This window comes from Larus michahellis, chromosome 2 (assembly GCF_964199755.1).
Source record: "Larus michahellis chromosome 2, bLarMic1.1, whole genome shotgun sequence".
In the NCBI taxonomy this organism is placed as follows: Eukaryota; Metazoa; Chordata; class Aves; order Charadriiformes; family Laridae; genus Larus; species Larus michahellis.
In genome coordinates, this window is record NC_133897.1 from 113,568,652 (window position 1) to 113,586,819 (window position 18,168).

Sequence of the window (18,168 nt, forward strand, 5' to 3'; positions counted from 1 at the left end):
ATGGTTTGTCGTTTAATTTCACGATGAGCATTTAAGAAACCTTGGAAAAGCCAAAGTCTATGAGGAGCAGATCTTCTGTATGGCGGGGTAAATTTAATGGGTCAGGAGATTATTTTTCCTTACCTTCTTGGAATGAAGTGGATAAGGAGAAGCAGAGTAGATAAGTCAGCACTGAATTGTGTGTTGCTTGCAGCTAAGATTGCCTCTGATACCTGATCTGCTTAGGTCAGGCTATATCCAAGGAACTTTGCTCAACAAAGCTTTTTTTAATTAGCAGTAAGCAGAGGGATGGAAAGCAGAGCAGTCTCAGAACAGCTGGATCTTTTTCAAAAGAGTGCATGGCAGAGTGTGAAATGCTCCCTTTTGGTGAATAAGACAACATCAAACAGTGCAACCTTCATTATTTGTTTGGAGGATGGAAGGAGGCTAAAGTATCCTGTCCAGAAAAGAGTTACTGGGGTCTAGCATCTTCCTATCTAGATATTGCTTTAGAGTTGCTATAAAGACATAAGAATTTAATGACCTTATGTAGAGAGAGACACAGCCTTTTGGAACTGAAATCCTTCCTGTATGAATAAACCTATTCTCAACCTTTATTTGAATTACTTTGCCACAAAGACTATTTGCACCATTAACATGTACCGAGATTCTTAAAGAACTGATCCTGTCATAACAGCAGTCTCTTACTCCTGTGTTTTTTTACATTAAAGACAAATTTCACTGAACTATAGTGTGGTTGACCACCCTAGGAAAAGAGCAGAGTGCTAATATGCCTTACGTTTTACACTAATTGTTCCCAATTTGGGATTTACTAACGGTCAATAATCTTAAATTTGTGCCTCCCCCATAGTTCTTCTGCTATCTTTCAGTTAATTAGTAGTCACTGTCTAAAAGTTGCTTTGTGAACTTGCCAAAAGTTTATTGCAGTTCAGTCTCACGCGTATTTTTTTCTCATGCTGCAGCACAAGTGGAGGTGTTGTCTGCTGCACTCAGAGCATCCAGTTTGGATCCTCATGAAGAGACAATGGCCAGTATCGGCAAGGGAACAGACTCACAGACTGAATTAACCAATGACCAACAAAATTTTAAACCTATACTGGGTGATATTGTGCCTTTAATTGGTGACACTGTTGAGGTAAGAAGCGAATTTTGTACTCTATTTCTTTTTTCCCCATTAGGATTTCCAGGGCTCCAGTAATAGAGCTTGTATTTTTACATTAATGCAGTAATTGCAGACAAATGCTTCCTACTTTGGGCTAGTGTGGCATTTGGTTTTGTTGGCTGGTATTGAAGCGCTAGCTACTAAACTAAAATGAGTTGTGTTTGGTGCCTTTGTTTTTGTCAGTTCTGTGCTTGTCCATGTAAATTATTGAAATTGTTTCTGTTAAAAATCTCTGTTGTGACTTATGACATTTTAAGATGTTTTAATGCTACTGCAGTTTATGACTGAGAAATTGCCTTCCTTAAAACAGAGCCCCCACTGATAATAAGGGAATCTCCTTCTCCAGTCCCGCCCCTGCTGCCTCTCTCCCTCCCCCTCCCCAGTCTGGAGAAAGAGGTACTTAGTTCCCTGTGCTCCCTGTCAAAGTGTTTTATATTAGTTTACTGACCTGCATAAGAGAAGCTCAGAACCTGCAATCTAGGATGTTGTGTGGACTGCTGAAAGAGAAAGTGGATTCTAGCAATCAGTAACACTTCAAATTTTTTTGCACTTACCTTTTCTGCACCCCACCACTGCTCCCTTCCCAACTGTTGCATTTGATACTGTTGTCTGTTCTGTACTGTATATTAGGCCAAACCCACTATGTTCACTGCATATAGTGCCACAAGCTCTGGTGGTATTAAAAGCTATAGCTATGTAGATAGCAACGGTTCCAAAATAAGCTCCATGAAACCATAGCGAGTGATTTGTTGAATCACGTTGCCTAAATGGTATTTTCATATGAAATTTTGATAAATGTCTCTAAAAAGTCTAGGAGTTAACATCAGTCCAGTGCAAATATTTTCAACCTTCCTTAATTAGAGCAATGTTTCTAGATGACATTTAATTAACTTTTCACCTAAGCTGTTGGACTACCATGTAGCCCGAAAACATTTAGCGAGTGGAGGAATGTGACATTTACTTCGATACTTCTGTTTATATGCAATCATAATTTAACACTACAAATGTGGTTGTTCTGTTTGTTTGTTTCAAAAAAACAACCTGCCCCCAATTCCTGATGTCAGACTCCATATATTTCTTTATCGTAGGATCTGTTGTAGTCACTTTTTTCTAATCCTAACATGTAAAATGATAGTGTAGATGTATCCTCTGTCCTTCTAATTTTTGGGGGTAATGAAGGTGGGGTTTGTTCAGAGGGACTTGTCCTGCGTTTTATTTCTTTACTTCTTTATCAGAGTATGATGCTGTCAGAAAGTTTAAGAACCTGTTACATTGCTGGTATATGTTGGTTTTGCATGTTTCAGTTTTACTGTTTAAAAGGATGCTCTTAATCTGTCAGTTCCTTGTTTGTTACTGGCACTGAATCAAGTCCTCATTTTACAAGTGAAAGGATATTATAGAAGTGACCTAGAATTTGGGAATCAAGCTGTGATCTGTTGAGCAAGTGGACTGTTGCCCCTAGCAGTGACGAGAGCTCTGATTTTCACAGGTGTTTGGTTTTTCTTGTTGTCGTTTTGGTTTTGGGTTGTTTTTTTTTAAGTCTCAGCATAGCAACGTGTCAGCCAGGTTCTGGACACTTTAGAAAAATCAAGCTACAGCATTTTGTATTTGAAAGCAGCCTTCACAGTTCTGCACATGTATCACAAAGCAAAATCACACTTTGCTTGTCCTTCTGCAGATGTATTGGCTCCCGAAGGAGTTAATGCTACATATTAAAGAGAGATTCTTTATTCACATGAAAAGAGATGTTGTAATGGAGTGAATAGATAAGATTTTGCAACACAGATGATGCTTGTTTCTTGAAGAGGAGGGTGGCTGTTTTATTTTTCCTCCGGAGCCAACATTTTTATTTTCTTTAGGTTGTGTACTCTCTATAGGTTTGATAAACAATTGTAAGCCCCAAGAAATCCCCTAAATCGTATTCCCAGTGGATAGGTGTGGAAGTCCTCTTTTTTTTATTTTTTTTTTTTTATTATTTTGGTTGGAGGTAGAGGGAGAAGGGAAGGAAAAGAAAGAGGAAGGAAACTGGACTAAAATCAGCCTGTCCCTTTCTGGCACAAGTACCTCTCTTTAAGAAGAGGGTGTATGTCAGAAGGAGACCTGAACCCTGAGACTGGCTTCTTCTTGTGTTTGGGCCAGGAGCCCTGTTAGGAAAGACCAACACCACTTGTCCTGGTGCTTTGGGCTTTGTGTGCAAGCCATGGCACAGAGCAAGGGTCTGTGGAGCACAACCATGGAGCTCTTGTTACACTGCAGCTAAAGGAAACCTCATGTAAGAGATTTGTAAGGTTATAACAAAGATTTTGCATCTCAGAGGTGGTGGTTCACAAATTTGGTACACAAGAAGCTTTCAGGGTAAACCCTGATGAGTTTTTATGTTCTGGCTCTCTGCAGTGCTCAGTTTAGTATGTGCATGTTATCTGGAAAAAGTACAGATGGGACTTCATCTCTGCAGGAATAGAGATACTGCATTGACTTAAATACTGACTGATGCTGTGGTTCTTCTGTACTGAAGCTCTTCCTTTCTGGAATGTATATTTGACTTTAAAAATGTCTGGGTAAAAATGTTCCCATCTGTGATGCCCTTCGGTATATTTAGTTGTTCAACTTAGTTCAATCAGTAAAGTATTTTTTTTTTTTTTTTTTTAAATTAAACTTATCCTTTTAGAGCTGGGGTAGCAGAGATTGTGAGATGAGTTTTTTCATTTTTATTGTAGCAGAATGGATGACTAGCCCCCAGTTCCATGCACCTGGGCAACTCATGGAAAGCACTATGGCTAGGTCGTGCAGGCTGCCTCCTAATTTCTTGATTTGACAGAGGTCAAAGCCGGTGACTTTCTGGCAATGCTGAAAATTGTCTCTTTTTCTGAAAAAAATAAGGCTAAAAGGGAGTGAAGAGTTGACTGGCAAACTAAAATCCTGCAGAGATAGTTTTCAGAGCCTCTGGAGGTTTTATAGTTGGAGTTGTATGCTGCTAGACACATTTAGTTACGGAGTCACTTGCAGATCTGTTCTGTCATTGCCTCTTTGACACCTCTTTGCTGCTGCTTGATATGTCTGACAGGTGACTTAGGCTGCTGTGCCAGTGATATGCAATTGCCTCACAGCTCTGCCTGTTCTTTATCACCTGTAATTACACCTCAGCAACTAAAATTACAACCTAATGCTTAGATGAAAGCAGATCATGGAACGGGAAAAAACAACTGTCTGAAGTCAAACCAAGGAAGACAGATGGTATCCTGGAGGCTTCTTTGAAGAAGTTTGTAGGTTGCTGAAAATTCTCATTGTCAAACTGATCTGAACAGCTGGTAGAGTAGGCATATTCTCAGTGCTTCTGTTGACCCTGAGGGCTCACCCTGCAGCATCTGTGAATAGATACCTTGACTCATATCTAGCAAAAATGCCTTTGTCCTGTTTTACCAGGTAGCAGCCTGATCTACTTTCCAAATATTCATCACATCTTGAAATTCACGGCTGATTATGCAAAGTCTGTTGTATTTGGGGATCTCCACTGATATAGAAAGCGACAGAGCATCCCCTCAGCAGTACAGTTTATCATAGAGTAGCAAACCTCTGCTACTTGATAGCGTTCTGAAACAGAGTCTCAGTCCTTATCTTCAAGGCCCAGCTGTGTAGCCAGGATGCTCGAATGATTGCTAAAAACAGTTTTAATAGAACTGCTGAGAGGGGTGATGACTAGTGTCAGAGCTATGGTCCACTAGGACTTTGTATTATAAGGTGAAGCTCATCTGTGGAGAAGATTACAGAATAATCACCTCTAGGAAAGGAGCAACAGCGTAAGTCTCATCAGTTTCTACTCTTAAGTGTGAGGGTAGCTTTGTTTTGACCTTTTTCTAGCACAAATCCAAAGCAACAAATCCAATAAAATCCACTACAGATGTTTTCTCATTTTCCTTTCAGGGGAGAAGCAATGTGACCCATATGTTAGTTACATTTTCCTTAATGCAGTCTCAAAGGTACTACTCCCCTGTGATTTTCATTCCATAAGAACCAAAATGGAGCAGGATAAGAGGAGTCTGTGTTTGAAATTGAAAGCAGAAAGATTTATCTTACAGGCCTTTTGATTTCAGGCTGTAACAAAATTGTATTTGATATTAAAACATGTATTCCTTTAATCTAAGAAAAAGACCTTGAGGTGAGGACAGCACTTCTTGATGTTGACATTTGTTTTTTGTTTAATCCTTGAGTATATTTTGTGTGACTTTTTTTTTTTTTAAATTTTCCATAGAATATGGATTCTACACTTCACTATATTCATAATGATTCAGATTTGAGCACCAACAGTAGTTTCAGCCCTGAAGAAGAAAGAAAATCCAAAGTACAGGTAAATGACAGTGGTCTCTGTTTTTCCTACATGTATCAGATAAGTGGATTTTTTTTTTTATTTATGTAAGTATTTCTTGTATGAGTTTCAGTCATTTCTGATGTGATGTAGTTTCTGTAAAATATGACAAACCTTTAAGAATAATTTAAAATTACTTATTTTGTGTTTCCAGGGATAATGGCTTAATTCAGTAGTTGCTTCTGATTTAAGTACGTGTAAAAGATGACAGTATTTTTTGATATAAGAACAGTTGTCATAAACTTCCAGGGTTTGGTTTCATTTGGTTTCATTTTCTATGGAAACTATCCTGTCACGGAAATTAGGTTATTGAGGAAACAAGATTTTTTTGTTAAATGTTTTGAGTGGAACCACCCCCACCCCATGACAGCTTTTTGCAGGAAAAACTGTGAAAGTAGTTCATTAAGCTTGAACTGTCTCTTTTGGGTTTTTTTCCCAAAAAGGAATAGAATGGTTTTGTTACATAGTTCAGTATTAAGTGTGCCACCCTGCACCAGTGTGATTCCCTGAGTGAGAACCTCAGTCCCTCTTGTTGCTTTTGTGTGTGCCGAGCTATTTGGCTGCAGTGTTACGGAAATGCTCTTTTGCACCCCCTTGGGTAGAGTCAGTGCCTGAGATAAACTGACAACAGCCGAAGCAAAGCTACTGTTGAAGTCAACACAAAGAGGTTTTCACAAAATTTTAGTTCAGATGCTTTAGTTTCTCAGTGGAGAGAAGGATTGGTCTTCACCAGAGATCTCTGCCTCTGAAGAAGTCTCTTCCTCCCTGCTGACTCTTTAGGGAGTTCAGAAGCAATACTGAACACACTATACTCTGCCCAACCCAACCCCCTGCCCCAAGGCATTTTAATTTAGCTTTCTGCTCGCCAAGATTTTGAGAGGAAGAGGAAAATTATTTTTAAGCAAGTCTTGTCATCTGCTGTTCTGCCTATTTTTTATGTATGAGTTAAAATGGCCAATTTGCACGGCCTGTGAGCCTGAAAGTTTGTAGAAAGGTAGAATGTAGTCTTTTAATTTCCTGGTCTGCCTAAGTAGACAGTGATCTACCCACTCATCTGTTACGTTGGTCTGTATATTTTCAAATAGCCCCCGGTCATGTCATCGTTTCTTTGGAACTTCTTGGTGGAACTTATGAAATGCAAAATCTTTGCATTCTTATTAAGAGATTGTAATTAAATAATACTCTATAGTTGTGGCAAAGAGCATGTTCTGATAGTGTGCCCTGGAATTTTAGTAAGCCTTATGAGGGTTTATTGAAAATAGTGTAAACACTCTATCCTTTTCTTGCTGTAGGATGTTGTACCTCAAGCCTTGCTGGATCAGTATTTGTCAATGACTGATCCATCTCGCGCACAAACAGTTGATACCGAGATTGCCAAGCACTGTGCCTACAGCCTGCCAGGTGTGGCACTTACATTAGGCAGACAGAATTGGCACTGTTTGAAAGATACCTATGAGACACTGGCATCTGACATGCAGGTAAGCTCAAGCTCTGGCAGTGAATAATCTGGAATTTTATGAGGTGACAATGAATAATCTGAGCTTCTATAATGATTTATCTTGTTTACTGGGTGTTGGGTTGCTCTGCTTTTCATGTGGAGCTTTCTGTTGCTGGTATTAGTTATTCATAAGATGAACGAAAGTGTATCTGTTGTCTTGGGAAACGGGATGTGTGTGGTGCTCAGGTAGTAAGGAAATGGGGCACTTTGTGTGGGAGGTAGATCTCCTGTGGGAATGCGAGGAGAGGTCACCAATTTCCTCTGCTCACTTGAGATCTTCTGGCAGTGCTTGGGAGTCTCATAGGTATGAAAATTTGGGCTGCGCTGCTGTGCATGAGCAGATACGTGCCCCTGCAGGCATGTCTGAAGCTGAGTGAGTCACCCTCTTGCCAGGCCTTTCGGTGGCCTTTTTGGTTCTGCATCCAGTTAGTCATAAGGGAATAACATCACTATCATCGTGCAGCACTGCTATTTTAAAAAGAAATACTGGAAATATTTTCCTTTTTGTCAGGTGGTAAGGAGGTGGCTTTGTGCATTTTACTGTTGGTTTAGAGTTGTTTCCCAGTCCTCCCTTGTTTCCTTTTTTGGAGATGCTCTTTTTTTTTTTTTTAAACATTCTCAGGCTACTTCACCTCTCTTGAACTTGCTGCTTGCTGTGTCAGAGCAGCAGATCTCAGTGATATGTAGTGAGTAATTTTGTACATGGCTATTGCTCATGTTTTCCAAACTCTTTTGCAGCCATTAAAAACAACCAGCTAATAAATTTAAAACATTAGTAAAACCAAATTATCCTATGTTCAAAACTGTCCAGAGTTTATCACCAGTCTAATCTGAATTAAGATTGAATTGCCAAACCAGGGCAAAAGAACGGTACTCATGCTAACTGGAAACTGCTGGCTAAAGAATAGATGCTATTTTATTTTTAAAAAGACTTACTTGAAATAATTAATCCATTAAAAAAATGCCCCCTCAAGTTAGGGCGAATAAAAGCTCTACTGGTCCTTGGACTGCTGGGCGCTCAGTGTGGGTGAAACTTTACCTATTATGGAAGCTAAAATATGCCTGCTGAAATACTGTGGGATATGTATCCTGTTCTGTTTTTATAAATAAAATGAGTGAGAGTGTAGTAGTGTGGAACTAATTTACGCAAAAAAATTTAAAGCAGAGAGTAATGTGTGGAAGAATACTGATGTCAAGGAGCACTATCTTCCTTCCTGACACCTGGAAAATTAAAATATTTTCATTACTTTCATTTGCCTGGTTCCTTGATATTCAGGTGGAAGAAATGATACCTCATCATTTTTCCTCTCTTTCCTTTGCCTTTTTTTTCCCCTGTTTTCTTTTTTATTTTTAATTTCCCATTTCATTTTCAATTATTACATGAGATAGCGTTGAATGTATTTGTAACTGTAGTTCGCTGGGAACCCAGCTTGGATACTGATATTTTAACTCAAGTTAAAATAGAGCACTTCAGATAATACATCAATAAAATAAATTTATTTATTTATCTTTCCAGTGGAAGGTTCGGCGGACACTAGCGTTTTCTATACATGAACTTGCTGTCATCCTTGGAGATCAGCTTACAGCTGGAGATTTAGTTCCTGTCTTCAATGGCTTTTTAAAAGATCTAGATGAAGTCAGGATAGGTGTGCTTAAACACTTGCATGACTTTCTGAAGGTATGTCTGTGTTCAACTCTGGTCAAGTGAAATTATGTATTTTGCTTCATTTCTTTGCATGCATTTGCTTTTTAACATAACACTGGTATAACTCTTTGCGGGAATCCATACAAATCTGGATGTAACCCAGATGTCTGTTGAATACTGCAGTATATTTTGCAGGACATCTGTGTTGCTGATACTTTCTTTTCTTTGAAGAGCCTGGTTTGTGCATTTTTATTCAATATATAGGTGCCAGTGGATAGCATTAAGATTTTTTGATGGCTCTAATCTCTCTGCACAACTTCTCAAATTTCTTTAGGAGTTTTTCTCTAACTGCCTCATTTTTGGAGCTGAAAGACACAAATCATAAGACCTTTAAAATCAATACGATCTTTACTGCTTACCCTTCTTGTTTCCTAGAGTAAAAGCAGAGACTAGATTGATTTTGCTTTCCGTAGTGCCCCATGTGATTCTGTAGACTTAAGCATGATAGGGTTTAGCCCAGAAAAGCAACACTATTGCTAAAGATTATTATTTTTAAAAAAATCAAGTGTTTCATTTGTTGTATTTTAAAGCTTTTGTTCTGTCTGATGATGGTAGCCTACATTTCTTTGTAAGCTTATATTTACTGTTACAGCTTCTTCATCTTGACAAAAGGCGAGAGTATCTTTATCAGCTCCAGGAATTCCTAGTGACTGATAACAGCCGGAACTGGCGTTTCCGTGCAGAGCTTGCTGAGTACGTATTTTTCTGGGTGCTTGTTTTTATTGTTGTGGATATTTAAAGATGTTGAAATCATAGAATGAATGTCTTAGTGACATTCTTCATTTCATTTTTTTTAAGTAGCGGATAGTCTTTAGCCTCCTCCACCTGTCCCTCTTGCTTAAAAATTCCCAGTAGTTGTCTATCATTTATAAGAGCTCAAGTTGGAACTTGAATGTCTTTTCCATCACCATATGCTGAAAACATTACCCTTCCATAAAAAAGAAGCTGCCAAAAGAGAAGACCACATCTGCTTGCTGTTGAAGTCAATAGAAGTGTTCTAGCAATTTGAATTCAAGTTGCTCTGTCTGATGAGTAGGCTGAATTCATGACCGTGAAACGGAGGAGATCAAGAACTTGAGGGGAGTAAAGGAAGCAAGTAGCAGAGTAGTGACCTAGGACTTCATGTGAGCAGACTTTGGCTTTTTCATGGAACGGGTAGGTGGGCTCCTATGGGACGCAACGCTGAAGGGTCAAATTGCTCAGGAAAGCCAGCAGATTTTTAAGGACAGCATCCTCCAAGTGAAAGGATAGTCCATCTTGATACTCAGGAAGACAAGGAGATGTATCAAGAGCCTGGTTTGGCTAAGAAAGGAACTCATGACTGAGCTTGAGTGCAAACAGAGATTATACAGGAGGTGAAAGCAGGGACAGGGTGCACAGAAGGAATTCAGAAACATTGCCCAGGCATGTAGGGTTATACTGGGAAAGTCAAAGCTCGGCTAGAGCTGAGACTTGCAAGGGATGTCAAGTACTGTTACCTTAGCACAAAAAGAATTAACAGGGAAAATATGGGACCATTGCTGAATGGTGTGGATGATTTAGTGATGGTGCGCACAAAGAAGGCTGAGGTGCTGACAAGATTTCCCAGGCCTCCATGCCTAAAGTAGGTTTCAGTGGTAGTTGAGGATCAACCAAGGGATTGCTTGAGAACTCAACCAATGTATATCCATCAGACCAGACGGGCTGCAACTGAGGGTGCTGACAGACCTGGCCCATGTCTTCGCGAGGCCATTAACCATCATCTTTGAAAGGCTGTGAAGATGAAGACAGGTCACCAAGAACTACAGAAAGGCAGATGATGTGCTTTTAGCCTTTTAGAAGAGGGGTACTATCAGGGAAGTTAAAATTTTGTCAGCCTTATGTCAGGCCCTGTGAATGATGGAGCAGGTCCTTTTGGAGACCATTTCTGGCACTCCTTCATGAAAACAGTCAGCATGAATTTCCAAGAGTAAATCACATCTCAGCAACTTCCCTTCTGTGAATAAATGACTGACTCTGTATGAGGAGAGGGTGGTGAATGTCATTTACCTCCATTTTAGCAAGGCTTTTAATGCCATGTCTCACAATATTCTTGTAGCCAGGTTTGGACTGGGTGGGTGGAAGCTAGATGAGTAGAAGTCATTGGATGGTTGGGTTCAGGAGGTTGTGGGTAATAGTTTGTGCTCTACCTGGAGTATAGCTGTAGGTGCTGCAGAAGTGCATTCTGGGACCTTTCGTCTTTAACACCTTTATTGATGACCTGGAGGGGGGTGACAGAGTGAACTCTCATCAGAGGTGCTGGTGACACCAGAACGGGATGAACAGTCAATGTGCTTGAAGGGAGGGCTGCCATCCAGAGGGGCCTAGACAGGCTGGAGGAAGGGGCTGACAGGAGGCTTACGAAATTTGACAACGGAGAGACACTAGCTCCTCTGCACGGGAAGGAAGAGCCTCTGACAGTGAGGCAGACTGAGGACTGGCTGCCCTGGAAGCAGCTCTGCTGAAAAGACCCAGGATATCATAGAGGACAGTGAACTGGACGTGAGCCAGCAGTGTGTCCTGGCAGCATAATCCAGGGCTCTTATCAGCAGGAGCAAAGGCAGTGTATCAAGGGAATAGATTAGCCCCCGCTGGTCAGCACTCACTAGATCTCATCCGGAGTAAGGCATCTATACCAATGCAGGAAAGATGCTGATAAACTGGAGCAAATTCAGCAAAGACTCATGAGGATGATCAAGACTGCAGCACATGCCCTGTGAAGAGAGACTGTGGGACCAGGGCTTTTCTAGCAGGAATGATGAAATGAGCATATTGTAATGACTAATTACAGTGTTACCTTTGGAATTAAATTTAAAGAGACCTAGTTTAATAACTGATCATAATGCCATGTTTTTGCTCTATTTAAATGCTATTTTGATTTAGTATCTACAAATTGCTCACCTGTTATTACTGATATGGAAACGTTGAATCGTCTGCTTGTAACATGTCATGCCACTTGTTTTGATATGCTTTCTACCATTCATGACGCATACTTGTGTCTGCAAACCTGCTGAAATCCTAACTCATTACAAACTGAAGACTGATAGTTTCCCTAGTTGTCCAGTATACTCTGAAGTAGAAATTTATAATTTGATAAATCGGCATACTTAAGTGACCAAGGATACTTATCAAACCAAGTCAGAGTAGTTGCTTTGTAGCTGTACATGTGTTATGTGTGTGAGATGTATTTACCAGGTATTCAAATGTATGTGCACACTGTAGTGTCATTCACATCTGGTTGCTGTGCTGCATGTACATTGTAGCAGATATCGGGATCCCTGCTGTGTAAATGCAACCTTGGTTCCTTTGCCCCTCCCTTAGTTTTTCATTCTTTGAGCTCATGTAGCATTTTGCCATTATTGTGAATAAGTGGCAATTTAAAATTTGCAAGTCATAGTCAAAGACCCATAGTGAAACTCATGGCATTGAAAAATAGAAGATTTTATTTTTCAGTAACATTATTATGGCCATATTGCATATTTAGCAAGTGTTGTCATATGATATCATATTCACAGGTAAAGCTACCTTTCTTCTTATTGTAATGTACTCTGTTTGGTTCTTCTTCCATCCTGTAGGCAGCTGATCTTGCTTCTAGATCTCTACAGTGCCAGAGACATTTACGACTACTTGCGACCTATCGCTTTCAGCCTTTGTGCAGACAAAGTGTCTTCTGTCCGTTGGATTTCTTACAAGCTGGTAAAGCAGTTTAAGTAAATTCAGGATTTCAAACTTCAGAGGGTTGGTGGTCAGAAGCAATTTTTATATTATTATTTTTTTTCTTCTCATTTCTTCAAGGTTAGTGAAATGGTAAAAAAGCTGTACATGGCTTCAACATCAACCTTTGTGATAGACCTCATGAATGAACTTGTTGAAAAGTTCTGTAGGTGCCGCAAATGGTCTGGTCGGCAAACTTTTGTCTTTATTTGCCAGGTAAAATGTCTTTTTGCTCATCTTTTAAGTTTTGGGAAGTGGTGCTAAGAATGAAGGGAGGATTAGCAGCTGGAACTCTTTAGCTGTCTGTTGGCACTATTCTAATGAATATTTGAGAACTTTGTTTCCAAGGGAATAGGTTTCATGGTTGCTTTCTTTAGTGTTGCTCCTTACGTGAGTTTGAATGCATCTTTAGCTTAGCATATTAACATCAGGTTTTCAAATCTGATGTTGAATATGAAACAAATGCATAGCAAAATAATCCCTGAGTTGGGAAGCTGCTTTTTCACTCAGCACAAAGTGAGATTTTTATAATATGCTGAAGCAGTCTGCTACTTTTTTGGGCTACCCTTTAGAAATCAAGTGCTGGGAGTTGCCTGTACCTCCTTAGCCAGGTAGCACAGCTTGGTCAAAAACAATGTATTCTCAGCAAAATAAGCAGAAGAGTTGCAAGTAGCTGGGGTCCCAAGGAAATGGTCAAATTTGGAGGCTGTAGCAGAGGTGTAGACTGGGAATGAACATGACTGCTGCCCAAGTGGGAGAGTTCTCTGAGTCATTTGGAGAAATGTGAGCTTTGAGCTTATTTAGAGAAACAGGTTTCCGTACGATGGATGTTTATTGAGATGGGCCATTCTTGTTCTTAATACAGTACCTAGTTAAAACAAAGGCTAAATCAATCTTAAAAAGGATTGGGAAGGTATTTTACTTTTCTTCCGTTTTCAAATGATACAGTGACTAAAAAAAAAAAAAACAAACCCCAAAACCCAAAACACCAATAAAAATAAGGAAGTTGCCAGACTTCATGCAAAATAAACTGGGCTTCTAACTGACCCTGAATTTCCTCAACCCCAACTTGCTTCATTGTATATGACTTTGTGCTAGAAAAATTGTACTGTGTTTTAAAACTTTGCGGATACTACCCACTGTATTTGTGCTATGAAGGTAATAAGATCTGTCAGCTCTGATTGTGCGTTGGGATTTTGTCCTCACAGGGCTGAAATCTAATGAAATTGTTTCTGTCTTCTTGCCAGACTATCAGTGAGGATGACTGCCTGCCCATGGACCAGTTTGCTGTGCATCTGTTACCACACTTATTACACTTGGCCTCTGACAGGGTTCCAAATGTTCGAGTCCTGCTTGCAAAAACATTGAAGCAAACTCTTTTAGAGAAAGGTTAGTGCTCAGAAAGATTTGCAATGGGCTGATGGTGTATCTTTTTGTCCCTCCACTTTCCTATAGTCAGCTGGGAAAGAAGAAACAACATCAGATGCAGGTTGCTCTTGTTTTTACAGTCTCCTTGTGTGTGGAATGTTACCTTGGCTGAGATAAAACCATGAACCTTGTGGTATCAGAGCCACTGTTGTGTCACGCTGGGGAAAAAAAGAGTTGTTGCTCCTATGCCAGCCTGCTCTTTTTGTACTGTTTTTCCCTGAACAAGCTAGTTTGTAGAGGCATCATCAGGCCACAGAAAGCACAAATGAACAGCTAGCAACTCTGGAGTTGTTGAGCAGTGCCTTTCATTTGGTTAAAAAAAATTCTGGTGTTCTGTGTAATGAGGTTAAAGAAGAAAAATCCTTCCTTACAAATCCACCATCTGTTTTCCCACTGGGAGAGAAGAGATGGCTGCTGTTTGTTTTTTATGTTTTATGGTAGCAATGGGAAGAAAGTTTCTCTGGAGTCTCTTCAGGGAAATTAGACATGCAACTTTCAAATTGCAGACTTCGCTTAGGAAAGCATCCCCAATGCACAGCAGATGCCAGAAGAGTCATCAGTGCTTAAATTCCAAAGTGCTGCAAAGGAAAATAGAGATACTATGCTATTTTGTAAACCAGCAGTGTCCGCACTTGGAGTATTTCATCCAGTTATGGACGCTTTCTTTCTCAAAACCATACACTGGCTTGAAGACTGCTTTTTCTAGTGTAGAGAGTGTGAAGAAAAATGCAAAATGTTCAAAACACTGGACAACACAAAGGGTGCCAACACAGTGAGAACTAGACTATTGCGAGTTGTCTCGTGCATGCTGGAGACTCTGAGTAAGCATATGTAGACAGTTAAGATGGATCAGCTGATGTGCAGTCATTTATTCTCTGTTAACTGTGCTAATGCTGTCACTGTTCTTCCTGTTATCATGTAATATTGGTGTTTTTGTTGTTGTCCTCGTTATTTTTGTGTTCTCCACCTGGGTGGTACACTTCCATTCTGCATTGCCTGTGTGTAACCTTATAATACAGGTAGTCCCTGCCTCAAAGATGTTGTGTGTATGATTAGGGATGGTGGGTAGATTATGAAAGGCAGATTTGAAAAACAAGTTCAGAAGTTTTTAAACCTCAGATCTAAATGGCTCTTCCTGTGACCTGTTTGTAGTTACGCTGTTTTATGCAACTTGTGTTGTGTAGTTCATGAAAACTGTCAGATGTTGGAACTTCTTCCACTCTTTCATTTCATGTTATCTTAGTTCTGTTTGATAATTATTAGGCAAGCCTGCCAGTGAAATGGAGTGGGATGGCCATGGATTTGTGGTACCTTCCCTCCATCACAAATATAAGCACACTGCTGAGTCTCTTGCAGGTTTTTTTTTTTCCTCTTTGGTCATGGAGTGAGTCACGCTTACATTTATACTTAAGCACCATGGAAATCCTGGGTTCTAACAGCAGTGTTAGAGCAACTGTGCTCTGAAACATGGAATGATTTTTGTTTTGTGGTTTGTTTTTTGGGTTTTTTTTTTAAGGCGAATTCGTAGGTTTATTCAAAGTGTATTGTGTGCCTGTTCAGATATTCCAGTTTGACTATACACATGCACTGGCCCCTGAGATAGTATGCTGAGGTTTGCGTTGAAGTATCTGCCATCTTTTCCTTCTATAAAGTCTTGTGCATTTTCTCTTACAGAATATTTTCTAAATTCTGCCAACTCTCATCAAGAAGCTGTGGAGCAAACAATTATGGCGCTTCAAATGGATGATGACAATGATGTCAAATATTTTGCGAGCATACACCCTGCCAGTACCAAAATTGCAGATGATGCCATGAGCACTGCTTCATCAACTTATTAAAAAGTCTGAATGTTGCTATAATTAAAAAAAATTTAAACAAACTATCCTCAAATGCTTCTAAAATGGTTGATCCTAGGACAACCTCTTTGGAAGGAGTGATTTCTTGCCAGATTTAACAGGTGGATGTTATCTAAACCTGATACCAGGGATTTTAAGTCAAGAAAAAGTAAACATACCTGTGTCAGCTTGACTTTAGAAAAATACTGCTCAGAGGATTATTTTTGCCACCGAAGCCTTAAATCTTCTGTCTTCCTGAACAAATGAAACTTGAATTGGCAGATCATTTTCATTGTAGAAAGGACGTGATTTCCAGCGACGTGCATTGTTTCTCCTGAGGAGTTAACTTAGCAAGTATTTTCTGTAGCAACTGATAGATGAAATGGCCAGAAAGGCAAATTTGTACCGGGATGTAAGACCTCCAGTATTAGCGCTAAAAGTTTTTATCATTCAAGGACTTGATTTGTGTGCAGCTGGGCACACCCTTAAGTGGGAATAGCTTTGATGTTTGTAAATGGGGAAAAGTAGAAATTGGGATTTCTCTTAAGGGCTCAGTGCTAACACTAAACTAGAATTTGATTTTAATCCTTAAATGCAGCATATTGCTGTACCCATTAGCAGAAAACTTTGCTGAGTACCTGTGTCCTAATTATTTTCATGCTGGTCATGACCTAAAGGAAATTTATTAGCACATGTACTTTAAGTCAGGTATTTTTAACTTGATCATGATCGGCTCTGAGGTGCAACTTTTTTCTTCATATACTGTACATATCTGTGAGCCTCCTTGGAGTGCTGCAGTCTTTAATCATGTTGTTTAAAGCTGTTGTGATACAAGTTGTTCTCTACTTGTCCAAATAAAATTTATTAATAAGATTGAAAACAATCTTGTGACCTTTTTAAGACATTAAAAGAATAAATTTGAAATTTAAGTGGCCTTTTTTTTCCTGGTTCTTTACTCTTTTGACAGGCGTTGCAGGGGGAAGGGGTTTGCTTAATGATTGTGAAGAATTTTGTGTTTTGAGATGGAATATACTACAGCACGGATATACTTTGGCTTGTGTAATTGAGGTTTTGCTAGATTCTCTTTCAAGCATCCGTCTTGTGCTTGGGAACCTGTCACTCCAGTGTGAAATGGCATCTTTGCTGAAGTGAGCCTGAGTATCCCCCTCAGTAGTCCAGATTTACAGGAAGCTGTGAGCTCAAACTGCCCTTTGTCTGCCTTCAGTTTGTTGACTGCTTTCATTTCCTCTCATTTAAAATGACTCATGCGGTATCTCTTTCAATGTCTTCCAGGGGCAACTTGCTTAAATCACCTTTCCTCCAGCCTGCTAAACCTGTGTGAAGCTTATTTTCCTTGAGGAGGTAGAAGTGGCTATGGCAGCTTATCTTTGATGTCTTTTAGCAGAACATTTTCATTTATCAGTCAGGTGCCCGATACCCTGGCAGTTCAGCCTCAGGCAGGTGGCTCTGCAGTTTCTTCTCTGCTAAACAGAAAGTTGCTATTTACTCCTCAAAGGCCTGCTTTTTCTACTCCTGAGCATGGCCATGGAGGTAGTTAAGGTACAGAATTATCTCTGTCTGCCTTGAAGCTTGTGAGTTTGGGGGTTTTTTTGGGGGGTGTTGATTTTTATTATTTTTTAGGCTTGGTTTGTTTTGGTTTTGGGGTTTGTTGTTATTGTTTTAGGTTTGGGTTTTGGTTTTTTTTTTAAGGTTTTTCCTTTGCTTGTCCCTTTTCTTTTCAAAATCGGCTTAAAATTTGAAAAAGCTACAATATGCCCAGGTCAGAAGTTCCTGCGGTATAGGTAATATTCTTATCAGGTTTTCTGTTCCTCCTATTCTCTGATAATTGTTCAGAAATCACGTGCAAATCCATAGAGGACTAGGCAGTGTGACAGCACTGTGTCTGGGTGACAGCAGATTGTTAGAAAGCAATGAGCTCTTCAGGCAGGAGGATTTCTGAGCTCTCCCTGCTGCCATACGGAGGACAACTAAAGTCCTCTCCTAGGTGATTGAAATCCAGTCAATTTCTGCATTTTGCTCAGGGTACATAATTCCCTTTGTCTGTTTTTTTTGGTTTTTTTTTGTTTTTTTTGTTTTTTCCTTAGTGTAATGACAACTGAATTGTTGTTAGGTCATGTGTGCGATTTCTGAGGTGAATGGGATCAGCTCTTTGTTTAGACCAGAGCATGCTTCAGCTCATCTTCTAACTGCGAATGGAGTGCCGTATTCACTGTAGAAGTATTGGGACTTAAAATAAATCCTAGTGTTTGGAGTCTAGAATGAACATGTCCCAACCTACATTTGTTACTGTACTAATGTACTGTTCCACCAGTCCAGTAAAATGAAGCATTATATGTGATACCTTTAGGTATTTTCCAGTTATTTAAGGGTAAGACACCTGTAGGTTGAAAAATGATAAAGATCTTCCAGATGCTTTATTTCTCT

At 39.7% G+C, this 18,168-nt stretch overlaps 1 protein-coding gene across 6 annotated transcripts in view; it reads left to right on the top strand.

The window, feature by feature from the left end:
• PPP4R1 (protein phosphatase 4 regulatory subunit 1) overlaps positions 1-16,657 on the top strand; it is a 69,874-nt gene extending 53,217 nt beyond the window's left edge. For all 6 annotated transcript variants that reach the window (XM_074576637.1, XM_074576638.1, XM_074576639.1 and 3 more), the window contains 9 exons: positions 963-1,135; positions 5,412-5,507; positions 6,818-7,003; positions 8,540-8,701; positions 9,321-9,421; positions 12,322-12,442; positions 12,542-12,676; positions 13,708-13,849; positions 15,563-16,657. In XM_074576637.1, the coding sequence (XP_074432738.1) occupies positions 963-1,135; positions 5,412-5,507; positions 6,818-7,003; positions 8,540-8,701; positions 9,321-9,421; positions 12,322-12,442; positions 12,542-12,676; positions 13,708-13,849; positions 15,563-15,726 (1,280 nt within the window). In that variant the 3' untranslated portion in view covers positions 15,727-16,657. The remainder of the gene's footprint in view (positions 1-962; positions 1,136-5,411; positions 5,508-6,817; positions 7,004-8,539; positions 8,702-9,320; positions 9,422-12,321; positions 12,443-12,541; positions 12,677-13,707; positions 13,850-15,562) is intronic.
• The last annotated feature ends 1,511 nt before the right edge of the window (positions 16,658-18,168 follow it).